The sequence below is a fragment of the Nannobrachium achirus genome (assembly GCF_963921795.1).
Source record: "Nannobrachium achirus genome assembly, chromosome: 2".
Taxonomy (NCBI): Eukaryota; Metazoa; Chordata; class Actinopteri; order Myctophiformes; family Myctophidae; genus Nannobrachium; species Nannobrachium achirus.
In genome coordinates this window covers 20,157,233-20,183,495 of record NC_137811.1, presented here as the reverse complement: position 1 = coordinate 20,183,495, position 26,263 = coordinate 20,157,233, and the positions used below count along the sequence as shown (strand labels likewise).

Sequence of the window (26,263 nt, the reverse complement as noted above, 5' to 3'; positions counted from 1 at the left end):
AGGGAGAACTCAAAGAGGCGGGGCCATCACGGTCAGTCAGTCAGTCAACGCAGAAGCTTGAAACAGCCAATCAGAGAGCCGGTGCTCGCGGAGAGCCTTTAAACTCGTGGACACTCTTTATGAATGTGTTCTTTACAAGAGGAGCGAGCAGACACACACTCACACAGATACACACACACACAGACAGCCTGCAGCGACCATAGAGACACTGTCTGCCTTAACGAGATCACTTTACTCACTGCTTCATCTGTTCCTCACCTTATCATCAATACAGGAGCCCTATATGCCTATACGTAAAGCAACGGGGCTGGGATAACTTATATATATATATTTTTGAATTCTTATTTTTTTGTGTTATTGGACCATCCTGACAACATCCAAAGGAAGAAAATAAAAATAATCCCAGGATTCTTTTATTTCTTTATTTTTTTACAATTTTTCTTTTTTTTCCCTTTATTTTTTTTTTCTTTATTTTTATTTTTTTGTACATTTCAAAGATCATTCATTTTTCCAGTACTCTACAGTCAGATACAGTAGCCTATAACAGCTGCCTGCGAGGGAGTGTGGGAGAGAGGATATTGTCATCATCATCTTCATCATCATCGCCACCACCACCACCAGTGTGTTTTCTTCGTTCGATCATATTATTTCCCTGCTGACTCCGTGCCTCCATCCATCGCCTCCTCCTCCTCCTCCTCCCGTCCTCCTGCCTCCACATGTCTTGCGGTGATGCTCCGGACGGGCCGCGGAGGTTCTGCGTGCTGTCCTGGGATCAGGTGCAGCGGCTCGACTCCATCCTGGGGGAGGCCATCCCCATCCACGGCCGGGGGAACTTCCCCACGCTGGCCATGCAACCCCGGCACATCGTCCAGGTAGAATATAGACCTATTATATGACACATCAAATACTGTTCAATGAAACACGACCCTATTATGTCTGACGAGGAAGCCTGTAGTGTTGACTCCGAGAGAGAGTAGACGAATGGAACCAAATGGACCCGTGCCGGGTCCATTTGGTTCCATTCATCTACACACTCTCTCGGAGTTATACAGTCAGCATCACGTCTATTTTTGACTAGCGTTACTCAGCCCTAACCGCAACTTTATAAATAGCTTTTCTCTTCCCAGTTCCCATTTCCTCAGACTGTTTTTTCCCTCTTTTTCTTTTTTTAATATATACAGTAGCCCATGGGCCATAAGCCTGTATTTGTGTGGGGAAATAGTGAATTCATTACTGTAGCACACATCTCGTAAAACGTTTCCTTTTATCAATGGCCAGACTTTTTTTTTTTTGCATACTATGCTAATACACTGGGATAGCAGTTCAGAGGAGCTTTAAGACTTGACTGTGACTTGCCTAGTGTGCTGTATAGGCCTGTATACGTTTTCAAATCCAAGCAGGACTTGTAGGCCTATAGGCCTATACATGAAATGAAATATGATAATAATAAACTTTATATGAAACGTAACTATTTTATAGCTCCCTATAATGTCTTCAAACTTCCAGGGCACATGTGCCCCCCCACATCGGGCTATACCACCATATGCCACGGTTGCCACCCCCCATGACTGGGCTATATGCCATCCCTTCTGCTGGATCACATTTCAATTTAATGTCCAGAGACATACTGTACAGTATAGGCTACAGTATGGGCAGTTATTCAAAGGTTATGCGAAGAAGGCAGGAAATAGCATTAGGTCATTACATTAATATTTCAATACTTAGTCACAGGCTAAGAGTTGATCTATTCTCCAGTCATTCCCCCCCTCCCCCCCCTCTGCCCATTTTATGAAAAGCTATTTGCTTTGCTCAGGAGGAGAAGATTCACTGCTGCCACACCAGCAGCCACTTCTGCAGCCCAGGGCTCATGTTTGCGGTCTGTGGAAAGATGAATGCTCCATTGAGTAAGCAGGAGACTTGAACGTAGGCTGGGAGAGCAGCCCCATGTGTGCGTGCATGCGTGCGTGCGTGCGTGTGTGCGCGTGCACGTGCGTGAGAGTGTGAGTGTGTGCGTGCGTGTGTGTGTGTGTGTGCACGTGTGTGTGTGGGGACTGACTTCCATATTCCCCCAGCTATGTGTTTTCTAGAAACCTCTCCGTCCGTCTAATTCTCCTCCTTCCTCCTAGAGAGAGTTTTCCATCTGCCCGAGAGATTGTATTACTGGGACAGACAGACAGACAGACACACACACACAGACAGACAGACAGACAGACAGACAGACAGACAGACAGGCAGATTGTGTCGTAACAGCAACATCACAGTCTGTCTGTCTGTGTGCAAAACGCCCGATGAGCAGTGGTGTAAAAAGTACTCAAATGTTACTTAAAAGTATCAATACGGCAATGGAGAAGTGCTCTGTTGCAAGTGAAAGTCTGGAATTCAAAATGTACTTGAGTAAAAGTATGAAAGTATGGGAATCAAAATATAGGCTACCTAAAAGTACCAAAAGTAAAAGTGCACATTATGCAGAATGTTCAGGTTTTCTTGAAATACGACATTCTGCATAAGATTCTGTATGAAAACTCTTTTGAAAATAGCAGATCTACAAAGCTCACAATGCGTGGTATCGCGACGCATTGTGTTGCTGGTAGATCAGCTATTTTCAAATGGCCGGAATGTACTGTATATACTGTAGGCCTAGGGCTGAAGTGGTTAATGTATGTTTTATATTCATAAATCTACAAAGTAACTAGTAACTAAAGTTTTCAAATAATAGTAGTGGAGTAAAAGTACAATATTTGGATCCGAGATGTAGTGGAGTAGACGTAAAAATAGCCTACTGGAAATTGGAAATACTCAAGTAAAGTACAAATACCTCAGCATTGTACTTAAGCAGTACTTAAGTAAATGTACTTACAGCAGTAACTTTACAACCCTGCTGATGAGAGAGTAAAGTAGGCAGCAAGCAGGAGGAAGAAAAGGAAGGAAAGTTTAAATGGGTCACGACATTCTAAAAAGAAAAAAGAGGTCCTGGATTCCAAGGAGTTGCCTCTGGCCATATACTGCATATCTGACATAAGATTATACCCGCTATATATCCTTAATTGCTTCACATTTCGCAGCTATGTGTGGCCTAATTATTGCAAAGCTTATCGGCCTGTCAGTCTTTAAACTGACTTCTTAGAGACGATGAAAGGTGTAAAGTTGAGGCCCAAGCCCAAAACTCTAGTTTGGACTTGAAGCGTGAGTCGTCACGCGTTGCTGTCGGGTGGAAACCTTGTTCAGTATGTCGCAAACAGGCCTAAGTCCGATTTGACCCTCTGTTTTTTCTGGAAAACGTATTACTCATCCTCTGTAGCAGTTAGAAACACAATTCCAAAACTATTTGATAGCTTACACCTTTGGCTTTCATAGAAAAAAATCTGAAAAACTTGACTGTACTACATACTGTACATACTGTAATACGCAAAAGTGTGTTCCCGGCCTGTGGGGGTAATACACTTCAATGTGTACCCGTCCAGAATGGGTTAAAACAATTATAAATAGATTATATTATATAGTGAGATATAACCAATCTACCAAGCTCCTGAAGATCTTGCTGATCGGCTATTCTCACTACTTTAGTGTGACTCTCTTGTATGCATGACGAAGCAGGGCATTCATTTATGACATAACAAAAGTTGAAACGTGGAGATATGAGGTTTCGGCCTGACAGCAACGATTCACATACTGTAGCATAGTCGTTGTTACCGGGTAGAAACCTCTTACCTCCATTTTTCATTTAAATCAACGCCCTACTTGATCATACTGCAGCGTCACACAAAATCATCAAAAGTAGCAGATCTCCAAGCTCGAAACTCTTGCTATTTTGGGAATTTTGAATCCTGAAATGTAACAGTTTTTTGGACATGCGAGGTTTCCCCCCGACAGAGGGGATATCAGGTGGACAGGTGATAAGTGACAGTAATACCCGGTCCAGATTGGAATTTGGACCCAATCATCATCACAGACACTTTTATTGGCTACGCAGTGAAAGTGTCCACTGCACTGTGGAAGGCTGTTATCCGGCTGCAGATAGCATGGCGTTACGCATGATATTGTTTTCAACACACCTCTCTCCAGGGACGTGCAGAGAATGTTTTAGAGAGGCAGGGGCTGACATTTTCAAAAGGGACTTTTGGTGGAAGCACCGAAAATAGCAGACCTCCAAGCGACGCGTTGTGAGCTTGGAGGTCGGCTATTTTCGGTGTGTGAAACCACACAGAACTAAGCATAACCAGGTCAATACTGTAGATGTGGCGTAATGGCATGGATTTCTACACAGAGAGGGCAATTCTCTCAACATAAGATGCTGCATTCAAGTTCAGGAGAGTTTGGACAAGGCAATTCTATTGAATGCTGCCTTCAGGTATGGCATGGAAAGAGGACGTTTGCATTTCTTTCACCATAGTAAAAATTGCACTTTCCAGACCATGTCTTTTTACAGACAGATAAAAGGGCAAGGACTCAAGCCCCCTTTGAGGTCTACTGTATGTGTGCATGTGTCTGTCTGCCTCTCTCTCTCTCTCTCTCTCTCTCTCTCTCTCTCTCTCTCTGTTCAAGATGTGTTTGTGTCTGCGTCTATGTGGCTTGACCCCGTACGTAAAAATAGAGCCGGCTTATTATCTGATGACCATGGGAGAGAGTGTTAGCTACCCTCACTCTGACACTATAAGCTGCTCAGTACCGCAACACAGCTTTACAGGGGTTTGTGGTGGCGCGCGCGCGCGCGCGTGTGTGTGTGTGTGTGTGTGTGTGTGTGTGTGTGTGTGTGTGTGTGTGTGTGTGTGTGTGTGTGTGTGGTTAGAAGTGCAGTAGTGACTAAGGATGTCCTGCAGGTTTTGTGTTTGTTTTGTGTTCAGTTTGTAGTGGTTTGTACAGTGTGTGTGTAGTGTACAGTTTGTAATGGTTTTTACAGTCAGTCGACTTATTGAGCAGATGAAACCGGCTGTTGCTTTTATTAGTGTCAGGTAAACACATGGTTAATGTTATTAAAGGAGTAGCTCACCCCCCAAATGATTTTTTTCCTATTGATTACTCACACCATGGAGACTTGAGTTCAACAATACTTTTTGTTTTTTCCTGCATTCCCAAGACAATATCCAGTGCCATGCATTTGGGTCCCCATCCAGTGCCATGCATTTGGGTCCCCATCCAGTGCCATGCATTTGGGTCCCCATCCAGTGCCATGCATTTGGGTCCCCATCCAGGACCATGCATTTGGTTCCCATCCGGAATCAATGGGCGTCAAATTTTTGTCTTAGGAATGCGACAAATACAAAAATATATAATTGAACTCAAGTCCCCATGGCATGAGTAATCAATAGAAAAAAGGGCGGGTGAACTACTCCTTTAAAGGTAGGGTAAGTGGTATATAAGCAAGTGTTAAACACTAAACAGCTCTATATTCTGATAGTAATCATTGCTATTCTTTCCAGCTCTTTAGGAAACAGAAAATGCATTTTTAGGTCGGGATACAAATTTCATCCAATCAGGAGAGAGATCTCATAGAGGGTATGGAGTATGGACAACATCGGAACTAGACCACCATAACATTGAAGCTATTAAGTTGTTACTCTCTCTGGATTGGATGAAATTGGTGACCCGTCCTGAACACATATTTTCTGACTACTAAAGAGCTACAAGATGGGTTACTGAACCCTGTTACTGAACAATAATAATTTGTCACTGTCTGGCCAAAACCTCTTAACTCTATTTTGTTTTTGTTTTTATTTTTTGGCATAAATCAGGGCTATTGAACACCCTTTACATCTGAGTGTTGGTTAAAATAATATTGAACCAATGGAAAGTACTAAAAAGCCCTTCGGTCAAAACCTCCTAACTCCACTTGAGCTCATTTTCCCGAAAATGAACATTTTGGAGGTTTCAGCCCGACAGCAGAGATGTATAACAATAACACAGAGCTTTAACATTTTCACAAAATGTCAGTTATGCTAACTAGAACTCTGCGTCTTCTCGTCAACTCTGGCTTGCCTTTTGGGTCAGACAATAAAAGAAATAGCCTATAAATAAAATACCAAAATCAATGTTCAAAGTCGCAGCCATGCAACTGAATCTGACTCTTTGAGCAGCAGCCCAGACGGGGGATTTCACGCCACTTGGATGTCTAGGGGGGGTTTCTGACCGAAAACTCGGACCTCACCCAAACGCTTTAAAAGGACAGTGAGTTTGATATGGTAGCGGCTCTGTCTTCCAAAGTGGATTGAGGTTTAACAACTTTTCATCCCCTATTAGCGTGACCGGTTTACTGGATGGGAATCCGGAATGCAGAATGTTTTACGCTTTTATTTTTGGAGGCCGTTGGTTGCTATATTTCCCCGCATGCCAGTGTGCGTGCCAGTGTGCCAGTCAGTGGTGCTGTTGGCATCCTCAGCACATTCCCAGCTCTGCCCCAGCTGTGTGGGATCAGTGGTTCTCAAAGTGGGGTCTGGGGACCCCCAGGGGGTCCTTGAGAGGGGCTCCAGCTGGGTCCCCAGCTAAATGATTGATAGTTAGGAACCAAATGGTTCCTAACTCAGAGAGCGTACTGGTGTGTAGGCATACAACATTGTTTGGGGATCCGTCGCCTATCCCACACCAAACACCAAAAACTGGAGGTCTTTTTATTTGATTGAATACTTAAACAGTTTATTAACAGGTACAGTTATACAATAATGCTAAAAGGATGACACAGAGGGTTTGTTTCCATTGTGGTTCCTGTGTATCGAAGACAGACATATAAAGACATGAAATACAATACTATAGGCTACAGTAAAACGCCCTGAGGGCGAGAAGCAACCGAGGTCGCACTGAAACAACAGAGACTGACACAATATGTTCATATATGGGCATTCCCAGATATGGGCTCATCAGGGGTCTCCACATATGGTGTTGGAACAACAGCAGTTCAGGAGAGAGAGAAACACACCATGACTCCACCCCCTCTCCACCTACCTGCTCTCACGCCACCTACCTGGCCCTTAGCTCCGCCCCCTAGTCATCTATCTAGCTCTATTTATCCTCACTCTGACTTCCCAGAACCCCTCTTGCTTTTTCGTAAAGACTCCAGGGTCGGTGACCCTCCACGGAACCTACATCTTCCCCAATCCTCTCTTCCCATTATTGCTTTCATCAATGATTGATTCATTATTATCGATCGATTTCATTATCGTTTTCACCATTGATCCATGTCTGCTCATCGATCTTTGATCCTTATTTATCTGCCTCTACTTCATTAAAACCCTTAAACAGTGACGTCAATACGTGCGCGTCCCGCGTCTCTGACGCATTCACGTTGCCTAGAGACGCATTCACGCCATTGTTCTGGGGTCCCACGGACGCATCGCCTCCATGGACCATTGGTGTCCACGTTAAAATAATTTACCACGTCGCGAAAAAAATAATATTTTAAAAAGTCCACAGACGCCACCATTGTTCATGGGTGAAGGCATGCTACTTGACCCTACGTTAACACAAATGAAATCCGCGTAGAAAGTCTTAAAACAGACGATAGAACTAAGACTGTGTGTGTTTTGAATCCACGACGCCATTTTGTGCGACTGCGCTTGGTCACAGAATTCAATGGGTGCCTGAGTTTTAGCGTAGCACCGGGCCGCTCTCTGACCATAGTGGCACAGCGTGTTAGGTGATACACCGAAAAGGGTTCCCCCACAGAACGTGTAGCACGGCGCAGAAACGTGACGTCACGTCTCTACACTGCAGCTCACTGCTCAGACAGCGACCCGCCTCCTTTCCCCTTCATTCAATAACAACTGGATATACAGTACACGCGCTATTGTTTATAGATGTGGTGGACATTGGACAACGTGTTAGAAGCCACACAGGTCTTCATTGCGTCTTTACAACAATAGCGACGATTAACGTTGTGGTGAACATGGTCAAATAACCTTTATTGGCTCAACTACAACACGGAGGAAGCAAGCTAGCCTAGCATGTATGCTATCTGAGACAGTCTATGTATGTAGCCTAGGCTGTCTAACTGTTTGATTGATTATAGCGTTTTCGTGGCAGCGCCGTCCATTTGGTGGTCCGCCGGGGCAGCGTACCACCGCGGCCGCCTGTGCCTTGCCCTCCCGCATCCATAGAGGGGTGGCACGTCCCTCTAGGATCAACCGTTCAAAACAAAAGTAGCCGATCTACAAGCAACCCAATCCACTGTTTTTGACCCAGTCCACTGGTTCTCTGTACAGCAGAGCAAACACAAGCACGCCATTCCATAGAAGCAGTAACAGTACAAACAGGAGACATCATCTCACTGAGAAGATCCATATATTATCGATGTATATAAAATAACAGGTGGCTGTTGATTATGAAGACTCGGTAAAAGCTTCTATCTGCGCCCCCAAGTGGTCAACATCCGATATTACCGGTTCGGTATAAAAAAAATCAAACCTTCACATGACTATTTGGAAGTATTAAAATTGTAAGATTTGGAATTGTGGTTCATTTCTTTCAGACACATTTCTACGTAACATGAACATAACCATATAATAACCAATTCAAGTTAAATGCTGCACTTTGTCAAAAATGACATGACGCGTTGAATTTTTGTGGGACCCATAAAATATCCCTGGGACTCATCCGAAAGACCCTTCGTGGGTCCTGGGGACTCATTACATTAAAAACCTATTAACATCACTGCTTAAACCTTTCATGGTGTGTTTCTTGTTAGCTAGTGAAATGGGCATAAAAGGGACAAGGACAGAATTCATTTCCAAGTGTGGTTGCCGTGACGAGAGTCACACTTGCAAATGAATTCTGTCTTGGCCATATAGTATGAGCGTGACATGAGGCGTGACTGACTGAGTGACTGACTTACTTGTTTTCATGGAGCAGTAAAAGTATATTTACAGACAAACAGTGGGGCTCATTTCTTTTGGCAAGGTTGGACAGGTGCTTTAATGGCAGTTTTGAAGGAGAGTAGGGAATCTGGCTGTTGGTAGGACATTGCACATGTTGGTGGCATAACAGTAGAATGGATTCATCCCTATGTTTGTGCCAAATCTGGGGGGAAATGAGATCTGTGGAGCTGCCTCTGGTGCTGTGGTAGATGTGTTGCGAATAAGGTCGAGAAACGCTGGTGTGTAGAGGGCTGTCATGATTAAGACATTTTACATGACGATTAATTGTCACTCAAATAATTGCGATTTAGGCTTTGAAGTTGCACATGGCAGATATGACACGTAGCCTAAATATGTGTGAGCTTGTAGATCGTCTATTTCCACTATTTTTTCATCATTTTTCAACAAGGAAAAGATTATGACGATTTTGAAACATAATCGCGATTATGTCAAATTAGACGATTATGTAATAATTGTGACAGTCCTACAGGTGTGTAGATCACGTTGGCAGTGGGATCCACTTCACATGTGGGTGCATTCACTGTGGCCAGACGCCCTACCGGTCAGTATAGGACGTACTGTGGCCAGACGCCCTAACGGTCAGTATAGGACGTACTGTGGCCAGACGCCCTAACGGTCAGTATAGGACGTACTGTGGCCAGACGCCCTAACGGTCAGTATAGGACGTACTGTGGCCAGACGCCCTAACGGTCAGTATAGGACGTACTGTGGCCAGACGCCCTAACGGTCAGTATAGGACGTACTGTGGCCAGACGCCCTAACGGTCAGTATAGGACGTACTGTGGCCAGACGCCCTAACGGTCAGTATAGGACGTACTGTGGCCAGACGCCCTAACGGTCAGTATAGGACGTACTGTGGCCAGACGCCCTAACGGTCAGTATAGGACGTACTGTGGCCAGACGCCCTAACGGTCAGTATAGGACGTACTGTGGCCAGACGCCCTAACGGTCAGTATAGGACGTACTGTGGCCAGACGCCCTAACGGTCAGTATAGGACGTACTGTGGCCAGACGCCCTAACGGTCAGTATAGGACGTACTGTGGCCAGACGCCCTAACGGTCAGTATAGGACGTACTGTGGCCAGACGCCCTAACGGTCAGTATAGGACGTACTGTGGCCAGACGCCCTAACGGTCAGTATAGGACGTACTGTGGCCAGACGCCCTAACGGTCAGTATAGGACGTACTGTGGCCAGACGCCCTAACGGTCAGTATAGGACGTACTGTGGCCAGACGCCCTAACGGTCAGTATAGGACGTACTGTGGCCAGACGCCCTAACGGTCAGTATAGGACGTACTGTGGCCAGACGCCCTACCGGTCAGTATAGGACGTACTGTGGCCAGACGCCCTACCGGTCAGTATAGGACGTACTGTGGCCAGACGCCCTAACGGTCAGTATAGGACGTACTGTGGCCAGACGCCCTAACGGTCAGTATAGGACGTACTGTGGCCAGACGCCCTAACGGTCAGTATAGGACGTACTGTGGCCAGACGCCCTAACGGTCAGTATAGGACGTACTGTGGCCAGACGCCCTAACGGTCAGTATAGGACGTACTGTGGCCAGACGCCCTACCGGTCAGTATAGGACGTACTGTGGCCAGACGCCCTAACGGTCAGTATAGGACGTACTGTGGCCAGACGCCCTAACGGTCAGTATAGGACGTACTGTGGCCAGACGCCCTAACGGTCAGTATAGGACGTACTGTGGCCAGACGCCCTAACGGTCAGTATAGGACGTACTGTGGCCAGACGCCCTAACGGTCAGTATAGGACGTACTGTGGCCAGACGCCCTACCGGTCAGTATAGGACGTACTGTGGCCAGACGCCCTAACGGTCAGTATAGGACGTACTGTGGCCAGACGCCCTAACGGTCAGTATAGGACGTACTGTGGCCAGACGCCCTAACGGTCAGTATAGGACGTACTGTGGCCAGACGCCCTAACGGTCAGTATAGGACGTACTGTGGCCAGACGCCCTAACGGTCAGTATAGGACGTACTGTGGCCAGACGCCCTAACGGTCAGTATAGGACGTACTGTGCGGGACGAAGGAAATGCCCCGTTGACCCGCGATGACCCCTCACGGGATGCAAGGGGTCGCCCCCTAGAGTAGAGTTTTCTTTTTTACTCACTTGTACATCAAACTATAGCGCTTTTCATAGTACCCAAAGTCACTTTACAAAACAGAAAAAAAACAAGCCCCAAAGTCGCTTATAATAAGCAGAGCATGGCAAGACTGGTGGCCACCGTTGGGGGGTTAGGGACCCCCATACAGACAGACAGACAGACAGACAGACAGACAGACGGACAGACAGACAGACAGACAGAGAGACAGACACAGCAGACCTGCTGCAGCTGCTCTTCATCCAGACTGAAGTTAATGCTGATGAAATGGACTTTTGTAAGCAGCAGTATTGATTCCGCCTACACAAAACTATCGACCCTCTCCACCCCCTCCGCACGCACGCACGCACGCACACACACACACACACACACACACACACACACACACACACACACACACACACACACACACACACACACACACACACACACACACACACACACACACACACACACACACACACACAAACCGAGGTCCATGTGGAAGACGAAGCTGCATGGGAAATGTTGTGAGTAAAAAAAACTAGTGTAGTGTACTGAATGCAGGTTTTTTACCATTCTTTGCGGTCGTATAATTGAAGGCTTTGGATCGGATAGCTTGAGTTCTTTGAGTTTAAACAAAAAAAATATATGAAAGAATGTGAACTCTTTCAACCCCCTCCCCCCCCCCCCTTTGAAATGTATAAACGCTCATAACCGTGCAACATGCGACTGCAGCCTATATTTTGTGAATCATATTTGACATCAGAGGTTCTCAACATGCGGTCCTTATCATCCCCAACTAAATAACTGATAGTTAGGAACCAAATGGACCCTTATGGGTCTGTAACCCCCGACAGCGTACAGATGTAAACAAAAATGTTTTACATTCATATATGTACGGGTCCATTTGGTTACATTCTTACGGGTCCATTTGGTTAAGTGTATACTTTAAGTGTATACTTTTCTAAAGTGACAATTTACTGACTTTTAAGACCTTTTTGACGCCTCAAGTGCTTGTCAGTGAGGGTGGGGGTGGAGTGGGCCCAAGTTCAAATATGATTATTCCTGGGGGGTCACGGCCTGAAAACGTTGTGAACCCTCGGTCTAATCAAATGCATATCAAACTGGACGTCCTTTAAATTACAAAAAAAAAAAAAGTTTGAGAACCACTCGCATACGGTGTAAAGAAAACTGGAGGGGTCCTTGAAACGATAAAGTTTGAGAAACACACTTCATGTTCTTACCTGATGTTTGTGTCCCCTGGTCCCCTGTAAGCTGCTTTTGAATTGAACTTGAACCTAGAAAGACTTTAATCCATGTTTTTGGGGGGTGTTAGTTTAACTGATGAGCTATAATGTCTCAGAGCTGAACTAAACACTAATCACTAACAGGATCACACTTAGCCACACAGTGTGGCTTTAGGGCGGTTTTCTTTTGATCTGCTACTAGGTTTATTTAGACCAGGGGTCTTCAACGTTTTCAGGCCAAGGACCCCTTAGTTGAGAGAAAGAGAGAGATGAAGCAGGGACGCCCGCACAACCTTTTCATAGATTCCATATAGTTTAATTTTTTGACAGCATGATCATCAGTGTATTTTGGATTCATGTCAATTTGTTTTTTCAGATATTTAACCACTTGAAACGTCAATACTTAATAAACTTGATCTTACACTCTGTACTTAGTCAGCTCTTTATCCCCTCTATACCAAACCTCTTAAAATAGCCGATCTACAAGCTCACAACACCTCGCAGCCCGAGGTGTTGAAAGTTCTCAGAATATGGACACTAGGGTTCAAGTGGTTAATATAAAAAGGAAACAAAGATTTGGAGGACCCCTTGTAGTAACTCTGAGGACCCCCTGTTGAAGACCCTTGATTTAGACTAAAGACAGCTCTGTCCCAGTAAAACTAGGCCAGTCCGTCCTCAAGGTAGGGGGCCGGGGGAACCCAGGGGTCCCAGTGGTTTACCAGGGAGTCCATCAGCAATATCCCGTTTACACACTCGTTTTCTTACGTGTCCTTTGTTGTCCCCTGGTTGCAGGTGGTGCGGGCGCGGCTGGAGGAGCGGGGCGTGAAGGTGCGGGACGTGCGCCTCAACGGCTCGGCGGCCAGCCACGTGCTGCACCAGGACACCGGGCTGGGCTACAAGGACCTGGACCTGATCTTCGGCCTGGCCCTGCCGGACGACCAGGCCTTCCGCGTGGTCCGGGACGCCGTGCTGGACTCGCTGCTGGACTTCCTGCCCGAGGGCGTGTCCAAGGAGCGCCTGACGGCGCTCACGCTCAAGGAGGCGTACGTGCAGAAGCTGGTGAAGGTGTGCAACGACACGGACCGCTGGTCGCTCATCTCGCTCTCCAACAACACGGGCAAGAACGTGGAGCTCAAGTTCGTGGACTCGCTGCGGCGGCAGTTCGAGTTCAGCGTGGACTCCTTCCAGATCGGCCTGGACTCGCTGCTGCTCTTCGACCGCTGCTCCCCCGCCACGCCCATGTCGGAGGGCTTCCACCCCACCGTGCTGGGCGAGAGCGTCTACGGCGACTTCCAGGAGGCCATGGGCCACCTGTGCCGGCGGACCATCGCCACGCGCAGCCCCGAGGAGATCCGCGGCGGCGGCCTGCTCAAGTACTGCCACCTGCTGGTGCGGGGGTTCCGGCCGCTGTCGGCCGGCGACATGAAGCAGCTGCAGCGCTACATGTGCTCGCGCTTCTTCATCGACTTCCCCGACGTGGGCGAGCAGCGGCGCAAGCTGGAGGCCTACCTGCAGAACCACTTCGCCGGCATGGAGCACAAGCGCTACGAGTGCCTGATGACGCTGCACCGCGTGGTGAACGAGAGCACCGTGTGCCTCATGGGCCACGAGCGGCGCCAGACGCTCAGCCTCATCTCGGCGCTGGCGCTGCGGGCGCTGGCCGAGCAGAACGCCATCCCCACCGTCACCAACGTCACCTGCTACTACCAGCCCGCGCCCTACGTGCAGGACATCAACTTCAGCAACTATTACATAGCGCACGTGCAGCCGCCGCTGGTGCCCGCGTGCGCTAACGCGTACCAGACGTGGCTGCCCTGCAACTGAACTCGTTCATGCCTGTAGCATGTGTTGTGTTGTGTGTGGCGCGCCGGGGACCGGTGGGGGGATAGAAGAGGCGGATCTGTTTGTCTGCCTGCCTGTCTGTCTCTCTCTCTCCGTCTCTCTCTCTCTCTCTCTCTCTCTCTCTCTCTCTCTCTCTCTCTCTTGTGATGAGAGGAGGATCTGGCTAAACGGTGGCACTGCTCTTTTATAGCTATTAAAACGAAAAGGAACTGAAAGAAAATACACAGGAGAAGAAAAAAAAGAAGAGAAATGCATCCTTTTTTGTTGTTGTTGTTGCCAAATGTGACTTGACTGAAACAATCCTATACTGCTGTATATGTGATTTGAGCCGACGTTTATTTTTTATTTTTATTTCTCTCCTCCCTCTTGCTAAACATTTATAAGACAGCTGGTCCTTTCTCAGATGTAGCAAGAATGTCTTCTTTTTTTTGTATTTAAGTAAAAAAAACTACAACTTATGAAGCTTTGTATTTTGTCAAAATTCAGAGGAAAAATACATTTTTCGAGGAAACGAACGTCGAAAGCTCTGTTATTTTCTTACTGCGGCTACACTTGACTTATTTTTTTAATTACACACACAGGACCAAAGACCTATTTTGTTGTTCAGAAAAAGGGAATGTTGTCATGATTCCAAGTGCCTAAAAAAACCCAACCATGAAATGTTCTAAACACATGTGTAATGTGAGAAGTGTGCTTCTTTTTTTTAAGAGACTTTTTGTTTTCTAGATTACCCCAGATCTCTTTTCAGGAATAAGAGGCATTCATTTTTCTTTTGGTGAAGATTAAAAAAAGACAAAACCCCAGTTTTTTATCGTCTTATCTTATTTCGTTGACCATTTGAGTAGTCTATATGTAACGGAGGTGATCCGAATCTCCCCACCTGGCTTCGAACCCGGGTCTCCTGTGTGAAAGTCCAATATCTTAACCATTACTCCAAAGGGATATCCCTATGGAATGAGGGCAGATACTAGACTTTTGAGGCTTCAAGGCTGGGGCTGCGACTCTCTCCGCCACATATATTCTCAAGACTGTACTTTTCCCTGTAAAATGAACAATACACTGACAAAAGCCAGAGTGTCAGACTCAACTCAGAGAGTGTACGGATGTGATCATTTGGTCACATTTGTACACTGTCTGAGTTCAATTTACACTAAGGATTTTTACAGTGTACTGTATGGTGGTCTATGGCAGGGTTTCTCAAAGTGGGTGCAGTGGCACCCTAGGTTGCCGTGACCCAAGTCCAGGGGTGCCTCAGAATAGTTTGATTATATTTGGAATCACTTCAGTTCAACCTCTTAGACCCTCTATACTTAGTAACCACCAAACAAACCTCCAAGCCAAAAATAGCCGATCTACAAGCTCACAGCGCGTCACGTTGTGAGGTGATGTGAGTTTGTATATCAGTATTTTTTTGGTGAATGCTAGCCCCAGAATAGAGATGCTGGGTCTCAAGTGGTAATGCCAAGTATAAAAGTTATTTTCAATCTGTCAATGTAAACAGATATTCTCAGGTTTTCCTTTGTGACATAGAGGGAAAGATTTACATATTTACGTACCTTAAAGGACAACTTTAGTTTTTTACAACAAGGGTTCATATTTTAGATTGTAATTAAATAATATAAAAGAAGAGTGTTAAATTGATTTCATTTACTTCTTTCTATTGTTTTAGAGATTCTTATTTCAGTGGTTGGGGGCATGCGTACAAGTGGCTAAATATGTCATTTTACACAGAATAAGCCCATTCCCAAGACACAACGCAACCTTTCATGGTTAGATGTGACTTATGGGGGCTAGAAGTGTTACTGTAAATAGCAATAAAGAAACTGCTAGCTTATTGTGTCTAAAAAGACATATTTAGCCACTTGTAGGCATGCCCCAATGCGTACGCATGCCCCACATTTTAGCACGGTAAACGTGATAAAACAATAGAACTAAGCAAATGAAAACATTTTAACACTCACTTTTTCTTTTCTCTAATTACAATCTAAAATATGAACCCTTGTTGTAAAAAAACAAAGTTGTCCTTTAATATGACATAAATGTAAGGTTCTATAAAGTAACAATTTACAGTAATTCATGGGCAGGGACGTGCAGAGAATGTTAGAGAGGCAGGTGCTGACATTTCTAAAAGGGCCTTTCGGTGAAAATATCGAAGAAAGAAGACCTCCAGGCTCACGACGCGTCGCAGCGTGGAGGTCAGCAATTTTTGATGATTGATACCACACTGAACTAAGCATTATCATGTGAATACTGGAGGGAACGGCACAGTGAGGGCAATTCTTTTAACATAAGATGCTGCATTCAAGTTCAGGAGAGTTTGGACAAGGTTAATTGGTTGATTGATTGATTGATTGAAGAATTTATTTGAAGATTGCAATAAAACAAGTACAGTTTCATGACAGTACAAATCACTGGTACAATGTCAACTAAAAGGAGATCCTAGAAAGCCGCAGCTTATTTCCACAGGAACCACACTTTAAGTATCTCATATAACATTGAAAGGCAGACGGATAGAACATAGTACTTTATCTAGGATAATATCAATTTCAAAAGCAGAAAAAGCATAACATCAAATACAAAGGCAGAAAAAAGGGGTTGGGGGGGGGGGGGGAGCATGGGGGCTTAGTCTATTTACAAGTCACGGGTAGCAGCCGCCTGAAGGTGACTTTTCATACCGATTTTGAAGGAGGCTATAGGGATTTGCTCTCCTTTAAGGCTTGTGGGAGGGCGTTCCACATGTTGATGGTGTAGCAGGAGAACGAGTTAGAGCCTTGTTTAGTGTTAAATATACGTTGATGATGATTAGTGGAGCTGCCTCTGGTGTTGTGATCATGAACATCCTTGACCTTTAAGAAGTAGTTTGTCAGGTACATGGGTATCTTGGAGGTGTAGTGAATCTTGTACACCAGGCCCATTGCAAGATGCTGTACTCTGTCAGCTACTTTGAGCCACCCCACGATTTCGTGGTGATGATCGGTAAGGTGGGCCAGAGGAGGAAGACCAAGCACAACCCTAATTAGTTTGTTCTGGGCTGTTTGGAGCTTTAACTTTAAGGCAGCTGGGGCGTCGCGATACCAGACAAGTACTCTGTAATCAATGAGGGGCCCAATAAGAGCACCTCCTAGTGTCTTTCGAGATTTAATATTGATCAGCGGGGCAACCCTTTGCAAGAAACGAATTTGTTGGTTGACTTTATTGATTACCTTCTCTTGGTAGTAATTTTTTCACTGGATATATTAGCCTCCAGGATGCAACCCAGGTAGCAGATGTGTTTTTTCTTTCTATCACAGTGTCACCTACTTTAATTGTGAAGTTCTCAACTTGGCTAAGTTTCTAACTATAGATCCAAAGAGGATACATTCAGTTTTACCTAGGTGAATTGAGAGTCTCTTGTCATTTATCCAGGTGCAGATCCTGTTTATTTCACAGTTAAGGGCCTTTTCAACCTGCAATATGTCTCTGCCTGAGACTAGGAGAGCCGAGTCATCCGCAAACAGAAACAGATTGCAGTCACAAGCAGATGACATGTCGTTTACGTATTAATGCTGTTTACGTATTAATGCTGCCTTCAGGTATGGCATGGAAAGAGGGCATTTGCGTCTCTTTCACCATAGTAAAAACGGCATTCATGGTCTGGAGAGGGCACTTTTTACAGACAGGTGAAAGGGCAGGGGCTCAAGAAGCCCCCTTTGATGTCTATGTGTGCACGTGCCTATTTCAGGGGTACCTTGGATGAAAAAGTTATTTACAGGGGTGACGTGAGACAAAAAAACAAAAAAAAAAAGTTGAGAATGAGAACCACTGGTCTATAGCATCCGACCTGTAAGCTGCTTTTGAATTGAAACCAACTTGAACCTAGGAAGACTTTAATCCATGGTTTTTGAGGGGTGGCTGCATGGTGTTAAAGTTGAACTGATTAGAGCTGGACTGAACACTAACAGGATCACACAGTGTGGCTTTAGGGCTGCCTGCCTTTGATCTACTACTAGGTTTACTGGGTGACCAAAGACCAAAGACAGCCCTGTCCCAGTAAAACTAGGCCAGTGGGTCTGGGGAACCCCAGGGGTTTCCAGGGAGTCCCCTCAGCAATATTAGCCCATTTACACCCAGGGGTGTCACACCAAATTCTGGGCCCTGGGTACAAGGATTCACTGTGGGCCCCCCATGAATGTTAACTATTGAAAAATAGCAGATATACAAGCTCACAGCGCGGCACCGAGTGCCGCGCTGCGCGCTTGTAGATCTGCTATTTTTGAAAAATTGTGAAAATGTGTGCAAGAAAACTGTTTCCATGTCAGTGAGGCTCAAACCTTTTCATGTGAAGGACCCCCAAAATGATATGAATTTGGCCACGGATCCCCATCTCAAAATATTTAGTTCCAGGGACCCCCCCGGAAGCAACATTTGAGTTACAAATGTTCGCTTAAAAAATACATAGGCCTATTCAAAGATTTGCACACATTTTCACGACTTTTCAAAAATAGCAGATCTACAAGCTTGCAGCGCGGCACTCGGTGCCGCGCTGTGAGCTTGTATATCTGCTATTTTTCAATAGCTAATGTTACTAGGGCCCCTCCACCTTGGGCCCTAGTAACTCAGTCCCACTTTCCTACCCCTTGTGACGCCCCTGTTTACACCCGAGGCTGACTATAAAAACACCTTATAAACCCTGACATATAGGTTTTCTGAAAAAGCATGTTCCTATATACTGTATTATAGCAACGACATACTGTAGTAGGTGTTCCCAGCTTGAAAAGTTTAACGTGTAGGTCTATGGGTTAAAGCACAAAAATCTGTCGAACCAATTTAACCCTGTTATACTTTCGCTATTTGAAAATAGCTTAGCCTCGCGTATACAGCCAGGCGAATCTGCCATTGTCAAGATAAATTGCCCTTAATATCGACACAGTGATGTTGTCTGCCTATCCAAGGCTAGAAATAGCTCCCCTACAAGCTTATGGGATCGGCTTGTAGATCTGTTATTTACAAAAAAAAAATATCTTGAAAAGTTTGGGTGCCCATTTCTTTTGAAACATATTAACGCCGCAAATCTTGTATGGGGATCAGTGGTGTAAAGTAACTAAGTACATTTACTTAAGTACTGCACTTAAGTACAGTTTTGAGGTATTTGTACTTTACTTGAGTATTTCCAATTTCCAATACTTTTACTTCTACTCCACTCGATCTCGGATCCAAGTATTGTACTTTTACACTACATTTATTTGAAAACTTGAATTCCTAGTTACTTTGCAGATATAAATTATATTATTATGAAACACACATAAACCACTTTAGCCCTATATTCAATACCTTGGCTATTTGAAAATAGCCGATCTACAAGCTCACAAGGCGACGCGTTGTGAGCTTGTAGATCGGCTATTTTCAAACGTGTTGTACTTTTGGTACTTTAAGTATATTTTTCTCAAGTACATTTTGAATTCTGTACTTTTACTTGTAAGGGTGCCCACACACCAAAATACCTATGAGAGTGGAATCCACCAATGCATTTCAATGAGAATGGAGTGTTTTTTTGCCAGTAAAGGATTTCTGCAAAAAACGCTCCATTCTCATTGAAATGCATTGGCGGATTCCACTCTAGGTATTTTGGTGTGAGGGCACCCTAAATCCTCTACTGGCAAAAAAACGCTCCATTCTCATTGAAATGCATTGGCGGATTCCACTCTAGGTATTTTGGTGTGAGGGCACCCTAACAGAGTATTTCTACATTGCAGTATTGATACTTTTAATCAAGTAAAACATTTTAGTGCTTTTTTCCACCACTGATGAGGATGCCCTGCCCTGGTAGGCTGGCACACAACATGGTGCTGGGATGAATCCATAGTGATTTGAGGGGGGGACTCCTCCTTGACATGAGAAGGACTGAGAACAAGTGAACGGGGTGCCGACGGTGGAAAATGCATATAGAGTGTCTGTGGGACTGAAGTGAGCTCCATTGGTTAAACTGGGTCTGAGGATCCATTACAATCTTGAGGACATGAACCATAAGGAGAGTTTTCTAAAAGCACAATGGCCTCTCTCTCTAAAGCTTCCAACAAAGCCAGGCCTGTTCTCCCACCCATGATGCCGGCGGAAACCAGATCCCCCGTTCTTCCTCGAAATGACACCCATGTCGCGTTGCGTCAATATATTAAACAAATATTTTGGTTATAGTTGCTGTCATGGCCCAAAATGGTGTTTCTTTTTGAGGATTAATTGCGGGATATGAAGGAATTTAAAGCCTTGAATCCACAGGAGCTCCAACTGTCTCGTCTTACTGCGTGACACATGAGGGCCTAGAGCTGCTGTTTGAACCACAACCCGGAGCACATCATCACATTACTGGGGGGACACACAATGCACCTGATTTGTTTTGTTACGCAAGTCAGGCACGCGCGCACACGTCCCGCCGTGCCATGTTTAAAAAGGTAGTATAGTCGTAAGTGATGTTTTGTGTTAAAATGAGTATTAAATTGCTCTATATTCCCGTCGTAATCTTTGCTATGTTTGTTCAGTTGTAACGGTGGTCTTCTCGCCTCTCCAGCTCTTTAAGTTAAACATAGAGATCCATCTCGGAAAATTTGAATATCGTGTAAAAGTACATTTTCTTGAAACTTTCATATATTTCTTGAAACTTTCACATGGAATACAGCTCATGATTATCCATATTTCAAAATATAACTTTCTTTCTTTCCCATTTCTCTTTGAAGTAGTGGTCCGCCGATAAGAGAAATGCATGATTTTATGCTCCGTGTCGCACAAACAGATCTATAGATCATAGATCTACAAGTAGGGGAGTGTGTCGCTGTTACTACATGTCATCTTTTCGACACCCGACTCTAACCCTCACCCTAACCCTAACCTCCGTGGAGTGAGTCGCTAACCCTCCGGTCGAAATGATGGTCGTTCGAAAGTGTGATTTTGCCTACAAGTATCAGCTATTGTTTGGCCAGCGACATCAAGGTACAACAAAGTATAAATAAGTCTTAAAGACAGAGACAGGTAGAGGAAAAACAGCCGGTCAGTAATCAGCCCTCTGAGCTGAGCTCTCGTGTGGTTCCTGTATCGTTTCCTCTCTCACACAAACCCAGTGATTCTTTGGTTCATTGGGAGGGATGAGGTGCCATACAGCACCGCCACTGTACAAAGAACCTGTCTAAGCCTATAGGTAGATTATGACACAATGGGCCCCTGGGCATTGGCTTGTAAAAGACCCCCGTCTTACCTCCCGCCACACTGCTAACACTGTGCCACTGCCACCGACCCACAACACAATAACTGCATTCAAAGAAGTGTAGGAGGTTTTTTTTCCCTTAAAGACACACTAAACATTCACTTAAAGCAGCACCACGTAGTTTGGGTCATAGACATAGAAAGGCAGACGCCTCCTCCGGCTCTGGGGCGTCTGTAAAAAAGGGAAGGCAATTTTCAAGCTTAAAGCTTCCCGAATTCTGAAGCATGCTTCCGCGTGCATCACAGTTGCTTTGGCAATGTAAACATTTGTTTCCTCATGCCAATAAAGCTAGTTTGAATTGAAAGTCCCGGAAAAGACACGCTGTGATTGGCCAGTAGTCACCTTGAGTGGGAGCGTCCCTTCTGCACTTCCGCCTGCCCTTTTTTACAGGTCGCTCCAATGAACCGCAGTGGCAAATGAGGTACAGTATACTAGCTTTTTATATCTATGGTTTGGGGTATCAGTGGCCACTTTGGACACAAATAACATGGCAGCCAACGTCTTTGACTTCATTACCCAAGAGTCTCTGCAAGCATGTCTGACGAGGAGGACGCGCTGTCTTCAGTCTTCAGTTCTGCCTTTGGTACCTTGGCAAATGGCAGGATGAAACTCATTGTCTCACCTCTATAATACATACAGTCATGACCCTAGCAGGGACCTTATGGAAGCATGCCATGATTGTTGTTACGTAAACATGTAACTTTATCATTTCTTGGGACATATAATATGCTATGGTATATAGTCGTTAAAAAGTTACATGATGCTGCTTTAATGGTGTCATGATGGTTTTGTTTCTTGTGACATCTTTCAAATGCATGTTTAAGCTATTATATACAGTACCTAAGTTTTCAGTTGGACTGCTATTGACATGATAAATGACTAAAGCCCTTTGGCAAGAAATGTCAAGTTAATAATCATGACAATTCACGAAAAGGCTCTGTCCGAGGGGACCCCAGAGCTGTTGGGCCCCTGGGCCGAGGCCCAGTCGGTCCGTCAGGTAATCTAGCAGAGATTAAGCACATGTGTGGCTCTTAGAGTAGTGGTTCCTCTATTAGTTCTTCAGCTTCGTTTTAGGCACCTCGGGCCCGATTCATCAATCTGGTCGTAAATGTAGTGTAAATAAAGTGACTAAATCGGGCTTATATTTCTGTTTTACCTTCAAAATCCCTTCAAAATCCCTTACCAAAAACATAGCTGAATCTGAACTCTAACTTGGTAATTTCAAAATATGGGTAATTTGGCCGTAAAGTGCTTGATGAATCGGGCCCATTTACTATAATATCCTAGATATCACCATACTGTATCTGACAAAGATCCTATTGTATTTGAGTGTATGTATCGACAATCCCTCCCTCACAACACCACCCCCCTCCTCCCCCAAGCCCACCTCTATATCCCCCCCAATACTCTGTCACACACAAACACGTTTAAAGTCAAAGCGTGTTCTTTCGAGTCTCACTTTCGGATGACAACTTGTACTTATGAACTTGCACGTTTCAAAGGGCTCCAGGTTCATTCTTTGAAGGCCGTGCCAGGATGTGACACACGCTGCGCAGCAAAGCCACATGTTCAGCCTCATAACTCCCGGCCCCGGTGTAAATTTAGTTCCAATGCCGTGTCATTATTTTCAGGGATGGCGACGACAGCTCTGCTGCCCAAACGGCAACCCCACATCCACTGGTGGCTCCGTCCAGGATTTCCTCTCTGCCCCACAGGCCGCCACACACTGCAAAACACCCTGTGTGTGTCAATGTAATGCTTCAAAACGGCACAGCCGTTCGGATTGCGCCTAGTAGAGAAGACATGACTATTACCTTTATGCTAAGAACTATAATCCGTCCTACTGTCTTCTCTTAAAGCGTGGCGTGTTTTCTTTTTCTACTCAAAGACACAGTCTGTCCCTTGGGCTGAAGGTTGAGCTGTTTGGAGAGCAGTAAAATACGTCTAACGGAGTGTGTGATTATTTTGGGGGGGGCATATACGTACATATGAGACGGTTTCAGAAGTAAACACGCTGGGAAAATGTTCTATATGCCGGTTCAAAGATAATCCTGATAACAAGTTTCCTTGCAGGGACGTGCAGGGAATGTTAGAGAGGCAGAGGCTGGAATTTATAAAAGGGCCTTGTGGTGAAAATATTGAAAATAGCCGACCTCCAAGCTCACAACATGTGGCGCTGCGACGCGTTGTGAGCTTTGAGGTCGGCTATTTTCGGTACTTCACACACTAAACTAAGCATAAAAGAGGCAATACTGGAAATGTGGTGTGGATTTCTGGACAGTGAGGGTAATTATTTCAACATATGATTCTGCAATAAAGTTCAGGAGTATTTGGACAAGGCAATTCTCTTGAATGCTGCCTTTAGGTATGGCATGGAAAGAGGGCATTTGCATTTCTTTCACCATAGTAAAAACTGCATTCATGGTCTGGAGAGGGCACTTTTTACAGACGGGTAAAAGGGCAGGGGCTCAAGCCCCCTTTGATGTCTATGTGTGCACGTGCCTGTTTCCTTGCACGCTAACGCACTGGCCGATCTGTCACTGCCATCAGCCGTGCTTGTCTTGGCGCGGAGTACCGCGCTCCTTCCCATCATGCATTGCGTGTACGCTGTACCGTTCATCCATTTACCAGGCAGATCTCAAGGTTTTGTCAGAGCTTCGTACAAGTGGGAAAAAGAGGATGTGTTTTCATTTCTTGGGAAAAGGCTGCGTATACGGACAGACAAAAGTTGTACATATGGTCAACTAAATCCCATGGAGTAGTGACAGCTCCCTGGAGTCACTGGCTTCCCTTGCAGGACGCTTAACATAGTATATTGTCTGTCTAGTCGGTGAAACCTCGTTTGTCCGAGACTATTGCTTATCAGGATTCGAATTAAAAAATAGCAAAAGTGGCAGATTTACGAGCGTTTCTACTTGGGGATCTGCTACTTTTGATGCTTTTGTGTGACGCATTATGATGATCAAGTGAGCTGTTAATTTACAAAAGAAAAAACTCAAAAATGTGGAATATGGATATGGAGATAGTAGTTTTCTCCCCTGACAGAAACGATGTTACTTTTGACAAAGAACTGTAGCCGCTGCAAAACACAGGAGACTCCCACCTTCAATCTTATAAACCCTTACAAGGTTTTGCAATCCAAGGTTATATATAAAAAATAATAATACTGGAAAGTCTTTTAATATCCTTGTCGGGTTTAACGCATAGCCCCGCTGACACAGCTGTAACATCGACACCAGCGGAATAATAAAAATTCAAATCTGTATAAGAGATCATAACAAGATGTAGATGAAACACTGTTGGATATGTGGATTTGTCTAAATTGGTAGGAACATTACATACTACAGTAGTACAGCAGTAAATGTTATTCTATTTCAAAAGATTTTGTTGTTGTTATTAGTGTTTAATAGCTCTATATATTAAGTGATCATGCAGTATTTATTCACTAATAGGGGTCTCCCTGTCCCTGCAGCTCTTGAGTAAACAGAAAATACATTTTTGGGGGGGTTGGGATATCATTTCCATCCAATCAAGAGCGAGACCTCATACAGGATACAGGATAGATGATAAACAAGTGAAACTGGAAGTGAAGAAGCAAAGAAACGAGCAGACAAAATTGGAATTATAACAGTCTAAAAAATAAAATATCAAAGTTCACAAATAGGTTCTCTCTCCCGATTGGATGACATTGGTATCCCACCTGAAAATGTATTTTCGGTTTACTGACAGATCGATGAGGAGGAGACCCCCCCCCAACACTCTATAGCAATGATTAAGGTTTTAACAATACATGAACCCTGTCTCCCCTTCCATCTCCTCCCACAAAAAGTTGAAATATAAGTGGTTTCTGAATGAGATGAATGAGATGTAATTCCATTGACGTCCATCCAGATATGACCACACCCAGTGCAGCAGACACAACTCACGGCCCTGCTGGCTGCAGCCATAACATTTAATTTCCCATCAGCCCCTTCCTTCCCACCCTCCTAACACACTCTCAACTACCAGAGAATTACCTACCGGTAAACGCTGTTCTGAAACGTTTCATTTGAGATGTTTTCATTCACCGTATGAGTGTGTGTGTGTGTGTGTGTGTGTGTGTGTGGGCTGAGATCTGGTATGTGTGTTCGTGCGAGCATGCGTGCATACGTACATGCGTGCGTATGTGCAAGCGTACTTGTATTAAAGGAGTAGTTCACCCCCAAAATGACTTTTTTTCAATTGATTACTCATGCCATGGAGAGTAGAGTTCAATAATATTTTTTTGTTTTTTGTCACATTCCTAAGACAAAAATTTTATTCGAGTAAATTTACCCCCATTGATTCCGGATGGGGACCCGTTTCGAAACGGGTCCCCATTCGGAACGAATGGGGGTAAATTTATTGTTATCACATTTTTGTCTTAGAAATGTGACAAAAACCAAAAAATATTATTGAACTCTACTCTCCATGGCCTGACTAATCAATAGGAAAAAAAGTCATTTTGGGGGTGAACTACTCCTTTAAGGCGCTTTCAGACCAAATCCGTGGACACGCAGTCTAAACGCATAGAACGCAATTCTGTCCGCCTCCAGCCCACAACGATAGCACTTGCCGTGCTGCGTCGCACGCCCCCATTGGAAATGAATGAGATATGTCCGATGACGTAGTCGGTGTGAGCGTGTCTTGAGGTCAACCTCTGGCCCTGGTTGTTTTATGGTTAAAATAAAATTATATTTGTTAGTTTCCCGTTGAGGGCAGGGTTTATGATTAAGCACTTAGAGGATACGTCCAGGGATAAGGTTCGGAGTTATGCCAGATGTTATGCTTATTGTTGCGTGCCGGCACCAGCCAGGCACCAGACGTGGATGATCTACTTCCACGTCAAGCTCACAGCACGTCGCATCACGGACATGGTGCATTCAGAGCATGTAGATCGAAAAGTGCATTCACTAAATCGTCTTCCTAAAACATTGATGTCCTCCTCAAAGGTATT

At 44.9% G+C, this 26,263-nt stretch overlaps 1 protein-coding gene across 1 annotated transcript; it reads left to right on the top strand.

Moving 5' to 3' along the window:
* Window positions 1-716: 716 nt before the first annotated feature.
* Window positions 717-14,039, top strand: tent5ba (terminal nucleotidyltransferase 5ba; the record flags this gene model as incomplete). Its single annotated transcript, XM_080745964.1, has 2 exons — window positions 717-872; window positions 13,008-14,039. 2 exons carry the CDS (start codon window positions 717-719, stop codon window positions 14,037-14,039), a joined length of 1,188 nt encoding a protein of 395 aa, XP_080602090.1.
* Window positions 14,040-26,263: the final 12,224 nt, after the last annotated feature.